This window comes from Trematomus bernacchii, unplaced genomic scaffold (assembly GCF_902827165.1).
Source record: "Trematomus bernacchii unplaced genomic scaffold, fTreBer1.1, whole genome shotgun sequence".
NCBI lineage: Eukaryota > Metazoa > Chordata > Actinopteri > Perciformes > Nototheniidae > Trematomus > Trematomus bernacchii.
In genome coordinates, this window is record NW_022987667.1 from 255995 (window position 1) to 262500 (window position 6506).

Sequence of the window (6506 nt, forward strand, 5' to 3'; positions counted from 1 at the left end):
TACAACTTTAAGATGTTGACAAACTATATTATAATTTTTGCGTGACTTTTTTTGTATATATCCGCCATTTTAGACTTCATATTTTTGTCTCAGTATGACTTTTTTTTACAATTTTTTGACATACTATATTATGACTATGATAACAATATTTTTGACATATTCTCAATTAACGGTGTTTTAAACTTCACTAATGTACAAAACCTAACTGTGGCTTCCAAAAGCAATAGCATCAGAATGCATGATTGAAGTTTTATACTTTTATAATGATATTAACATCATGGACTAAATATTAAAGTACAGTTACATGTATAAAACATCTGTGAAATGCTGAAATACTGCAGAAACACACAGACCACACAACAATACAAATACGAGACTCGCAGCTAGATTCAAAAACAACTTTTTATTGGCCAATTTACAGAAAGTGCTGTAGTGACCATTCCAAAGAAAAACAGACCAAAGAGTCCAGGAAAAAAAACGGAAAACTTAAAAAAAAAAAACTTTTACACATTATACAAGGTATCCATGTTATTTTCACGGTCCTCCTCTTTCTAAAACAAACGTCAGGACAACATTAGGGCGGGGGTCGATGCAAAATCCACCAAAGGTTTCAGGGGGGGTGCAAGGAGGAGGGGTGACGGCACGAGAACAGGTGTCACAGTAGATGAGGAAAACTCTTAAACAACATATGAGATCTTTACATGAACATATAGCTACAGTTAAACATACAGCAGGTTCTCCAGCTACACCTCACTAGAGCTGTGTCTCAATCTGATACTTTACTGAAACACTGCCATGTTGTTTGTGTGGATATCGACCGGGTTGTGATGTTTCAAATTGTAAAAGACTGCTGCTGTGCCCTCACAGGAAGTGGAGGTTTCCGTTGTTAGCCAGCTAGCTCGTTTTTCACGGTAGCAAATCATTACAGGCTGCTTAAGTCACCCAATAAAAGTAATGGTGGCTTCTTTTCGACACCAGTATAGTGGTAGGTTTAGATGAGAGCAACACGTCCACTACTTTTCCTCTAAGTAAGGCCACGCCCCTTTTTGTGTGAAACGACTCGCTGTCATTTGATTGGCAGTAAATCCAGATTCTGATTTGCGCTTTTTTTGAATCTACAAGGAGCCCAATTACGATGGTCAGACTGGCAAACAATGAAACAATGTATTTGGAGATAGTGACGTAGCGCTGCTCTCATCTATAGTAAATAGGGGAATAAAACCCACATGTCTAACTTTTATTTGTATAGTGCTGTGTTCATTAAAGCAACCACAATAGCAGCTGAACTAGCATTAAGTAGCCAAGATGGCGGTTGTTGAGAGTGAGAAGTGTCCAGCGTTCCTTACTCAACTTTTTAAATGTTATGAGTGCACCATTTGGGTACTTATAGTGAATTCTGCACTTATGCACTCAAAGTATGCAAATTGAGACACAGTAAGTTGGAGGAAACTCTCTAGTGGTCGTGAGTTTAACAAACCTGGTTTTATCTGTGGCCGACTTTAGCCACTAAACACGTCACATGGTACTCATTTTTCTATTGTTTGCGGATTCTTTGCTCCCAAACGATACAGACAGACTGGACTCAGGACGGCCACAGCCAGAGATGAATGCCCTTTCCCTTCAAGGTGAGGAACCCTCCGCTGGGTTTTGTCATTACGTCGATGTGACACAGCCAAATGCACGTCACCTTTTATATTGAAGTTGCACCAGGCAACTTTGCAATTCAGCGGCACCAACTGCTGCTAATGAAATGGGATTTATGTAGCCTGACATCACCTCTAGACCCACATTTCTTTCATTAACGCTGCATTTCATTCTAAGTTAGCAGTTGGAAAAGTTTCTTGCAGGTAAAGTCCAAACAAATATTATGTTCCCATGGGACAGCTCGGTTTGTTCTGTGAGATCTGGCAGCATAAGCTAGCTACCATTATCAGTCAATTACAAAAGTTGTACACAAAAGTGATACGGTGATAGTGTTTAAATAAGTTGTGTTTCGAGCCATCTGATGACTGTAAATCAAATATTCATTGCCTTACTAGCCCCATTATTCAGCTGTTATCAGTGCCACCTCATTATACTTCATTATAGTAATCATATAGCTTTTATAATATTGTATATTTGATATTATTATATTTTAAAGTAGTTACTGTTAATTATAATAGTTCTCTAGTTGTATCAACTTTATTTTTGTTATTTTAATATATATTAATATTATTTACATATGTGTGCCTGTGTGCATATCTTTCATACCTTTCATACCATTTCTTGTTGGTTTGTCTTTCTTCGTAGTTTAAACGTGTCTTAGTGTTTCGAACTACATTTCATTTAACTGTAAAACCACTCAGTATATAGTTTACATGATATTCTATATTATCCTTGATCGAAATGTAAAAATTGATCTAATTCATTTAATGATAATGGCCTCAAAAATATATATCTTTGTCAAGTTGTAGTGTTTTTTTACATTTTATCTTGCATTAATTCAAATGTCAAAGGCCTGTTTATTTACTATATATTATTTCAGTTAGCTGATGCTTTTATCCATGGTGACAAGTGCCTTCAACCATGAAGAACAACCATCCTGCATCTCCTATCTCTGCAAGATGCAGTAGAAACAGGTGAGTTTTCAGTCTGCGAATCAATTTGTGTAGACCCTCTGATGTCTCTACACATGAATTGCCCTTTTAAAAAGTGACGATGCCTCACTGTGTACATCTCTACAATGCAGCATTAATGAAAGCAGGACTTTGATGGTGCTATAAAGGTGTAGCTGTCTTTCAATGAGTACTCGTTACGGACCTCGCTGCTGTGACCACACCTGAGACGGAGATTCAATCCGACCTTTTGGACTACATCTGAAAACGTCTGTTAAAACGTTCCCAGCGCAGCTTTCCCACCTGCTCACGGTCCATGGTGGGAACATACATATGATGGATGTGTGTTGTATACAGGTGGAGAGGAGGGTTTCTGGGGGGGAGAAAGTGGTGTTTGGGAGTGGGGTGGGGGAGGTGGGTCACCTACTATACTCACTATTTACAAGAAAGGAGCGTATAAAAATGTACAAGGAGACTCCTCTGTCCTTCCCCGAAACCCAGACCCCTTTTTCTAGATCACCATGACTACACACAGATCATATTTTTTGTTTTTTTTGTGAGTACCATTGAAAATATGCTATTTCTGTAAAATCACCTGGCTTTGCCACAGAGGCTATAGAATAAAGACTGATAAATAACATGAAGTATACAAACCAAAAATAGTCACTTCTTTTGCTTTTGCAACTCAGTTTTCTTAAATAAAGACTGTTTCGCATTAATATGGGATATCAGAGATCTCACTGTGGGAAACGTTGACCAAATTAAATAAAACTTTATTTAACGTAGTGGTGGTGTAATGGGATAGAGATCATTTGAGTCTCAGGGGATGACGTAAATTTGGCGCGCTGTCCCTTTAAGACGGATAAAGGTAATTTGATTGACACGCAGTTTTAGTGTCAGATCTTTCTTATCAGCTGTATAAAACGGGAGGTTTTTCTGACTGTGTGTTTCAGTGAAGTGTTCCAGTAGGGGGGGATATTACCTCATATTTAGAGCATCAACATCACATAAAGTCTTTTTGTTTCCACCATCTGATTTGAGGTTTCAGTATGGCCGTGTTGCAGGATGTGTGTGTGTGTGTGTGTGTGTGTGTGTGTGTGTGTGTGTGTGTGTGTGTGAGTGACTGTGAGTGTGTGCTTCAATAAGATATCGTTGTTTTGTCCCAGTTTTGGCCCGTCTTGCTCGAGCGTTGCATCCTGGGTAGCTGGACATCCACTTCCTCCTCGCTGTCGTCTGACTCAGCGCTGGTGATGTCATCTTCCTCCTCCTCATCATCCTCCTCTTCTTCTTCCTCCTCCTCCTCCTCTTCCTCCTCTTCCTCCTCCTCTGCAGCCTGAGGCTCCTTCAGGTTCTGTGGTGAGAAATATGTCAGAAACGAGCAGGTGGATAAATGCCCCTTTCGTTTTTTTGAGTGTTTCTACAGTGTTGCAATACTCAATACGAGTGTTCAATGCTTTAAAGTCAAAACTGTTACACCGAGTGAAAATCTGCTCAAAGATTGTAGGTCTGAGACACGATGAATCAAACTACCATGACAACATATTAAACCCATGACCCAAATCATGTCTGCAACAATAACAATTCTTTGTTCTCATCAAATCGGAGAAACCAGGTCTCACAATTTCATAAAGTTATACTGAAGGACTCTTTTGTGCATTATTCCATCCTAAAATTAAACACAGAATTCAATCCCAGATCAGATTTACGTTAAAGAGTCTTGAAAATATTGTCTAAGTGTCATAATATCATATGGTATCGTATCTAGTTTTATCTTATCGTATGGTATCGTATTGTATCGTATTGTATCGTATTGTATCGTATTGTATTGTATTGTATCGTATTGTATTGTATCGTATTCAGTGGCGGCTGGTGGAAAATATTTTAGGTGGGGCTGTGGAAATGGTGATCAAACAATACTAGGGGGCATTTTTTTTAGAAAAGACCCCCTAAATGATGACTTCTGGTGATGTTAGAGGGGGGGAAGGACAATTTGAGGCTTAAAAATATGAGAAGACTGATCAATACCTCCATAACTTCAGTGTGGTTAGCTATGAATCTTCCAAAACTTCCAAACACCTTGTCCTGGACATAGTTTCTACAGCATAAACTGTGCTAACAAGCTGAGATTCCACATATTCTAGAAATATAAGTATCATCACTGAGCGATCAGAACTCGCGACAGGGGAAGCAAATACAGACATCACACGACGTAGCTTTAGGTAGCAAAACACGAAGATATGCTCACCTTTTGCAGAATAACAATTCTGATCAAAAACGAGAAAAACGCAGCTGAAGGTTAATCCATAGGTTAATCCAATGTGTCTGTCACTTTGAAAAATGATTGATGATCCATAATTCCATTTTTATGTCAAAAACGGAGTTTTCATTAGCTGCTAATGGTAGCTTCCAGAGTGTATGACAGCTTCCTGTTTTGTCTCCTTGGATACGAGTCCAAACAACTCACAGACTGCACCGGGCGCTCACGTAGGAGCCCTGTGACCATCAGATTTGACGACGCTGATTGGCTGAAATTATGTTTCGGCGGCATAGTTTAAAGATAGCAACAGTTGGCTTCTGCTGCACTTGCTGCACTCTCATCTGGGCGCTATGCACAGGGAGTAATGATACACGGGCAAGGCCAGGCAGGAAACGTGACTTATCAGTAACTTTAGACATCGTAACACAATCTTAAACGAGATTTTATTGTAGATTATACATTTTACTGATACCAATTATATAATATTTACCTTGTTTATTAAAAATAAAAATAAAAATAAAAAATATATTTTTTAAATATATATATATATATTTCTTTAATGTGGGAAGAGGGGGGGCGGCGCCCCTAGCGCCCCTATGGGCCGGCCGCCACTGATCGTATTGTATTTTATCATATTGTATCGTATTGTACCGTATTGTATCGTATTGTATCATATTGTATTGTATCATATCATATTGTATTGTATCATATTGTATTGTATCATATTGTATTGCATCATATTGTATCATATTGTATTGTATTGTAACGTATTGTACTGTATTGTATCGTATTGTACCGTATTGTACCGTATTGTAACGTATTGTACCGTATTGTACCGTATTGTATCGTATTGTAACGTATTGTACCGTATTGTACCGTATTGTATCGTATTGTACCGTATTGTATCGTATTGTACCGTATTGTACCGTATTGTATCGTATTGTACCGTATTGTACCGTATTGTATCGTATTGTATCGTATTGTACCGTATTGTACCGTATTGTATCGTATTGTATCGTATTGTATCGTATTGTATCGTATTGTACCGTATTGTATCGTATTGTACCGTATTGTACCGTATTGTATCGTATTGTATCGTATTGTATCGCACCTTATTGTATCATATCTTATTATATTGTATCGTACCATATTGTGTTGTATCGCATTGTAACGTATCATATTGTTACTAAATGATCAGTAGTAAAATCAAGGAAAAATGACATTGGCTTATTATTTTACTCCTAAAGCAGAACATGGACATGTCTTATTTTCTCTTGTAAATATTCCAGTCACTAATGTACACATCTTATATATCCCTGTATCCCCCCCTCCTACCTCCATGGGGTTGACGGTGATGGTGAGAGCCGAGTCGTCCCAGCTCCCCTCCGCCTCTCTAGCCGTCTCCCCCAGCCTCCCCTCCTGCTGGTGGGTCAGGTGGATCCGGTAGATCCCGAACACCACCACCACCACCAGGGCGGCGATGCACATCACGATCACCAGGGTGGCAGCACTGGGCACGGCTGAGGAGAGAGGAGAGGAGAGAGGAGAGAGAGAATCAGAATCAGAAACAGGTTAATCCAGGTAGGTTGACACGTACGAGGAATTTGACTTGGTGTCGTAAAAGTCAAACAAAAATTAAAAAAACACAGATAGTG

The 6506-nt window shown here is 38.9% G+C and overlaps 1 protein-coding gene across 1 annotated transcript in view; it reads right to left on the minus strand.

The window, feature by feature from the left end:
- Nucleotides 1–384: 384 nt before the first annotated feature.
- LOC117487176 (calsyntenin-2-like) overlaps nt 385–6506 on the minus strand; it is a gene marked incomplete at its 5' end in the record, with an annotated part of 48859 nt that continues 42737 nt past the window's right edge. The window contains 2 exons of the mRNA XM_034135833.1: nt 385–3945; nt 6187–6371. Of these exons, the coding sequence (XP_033991724.1) occupies nt 3733–3945; nt 6187–6371 (398 nt within the window). The remainder of the gene's footprint in view (nt 3946–6186; nt 6372–6506) is intronic.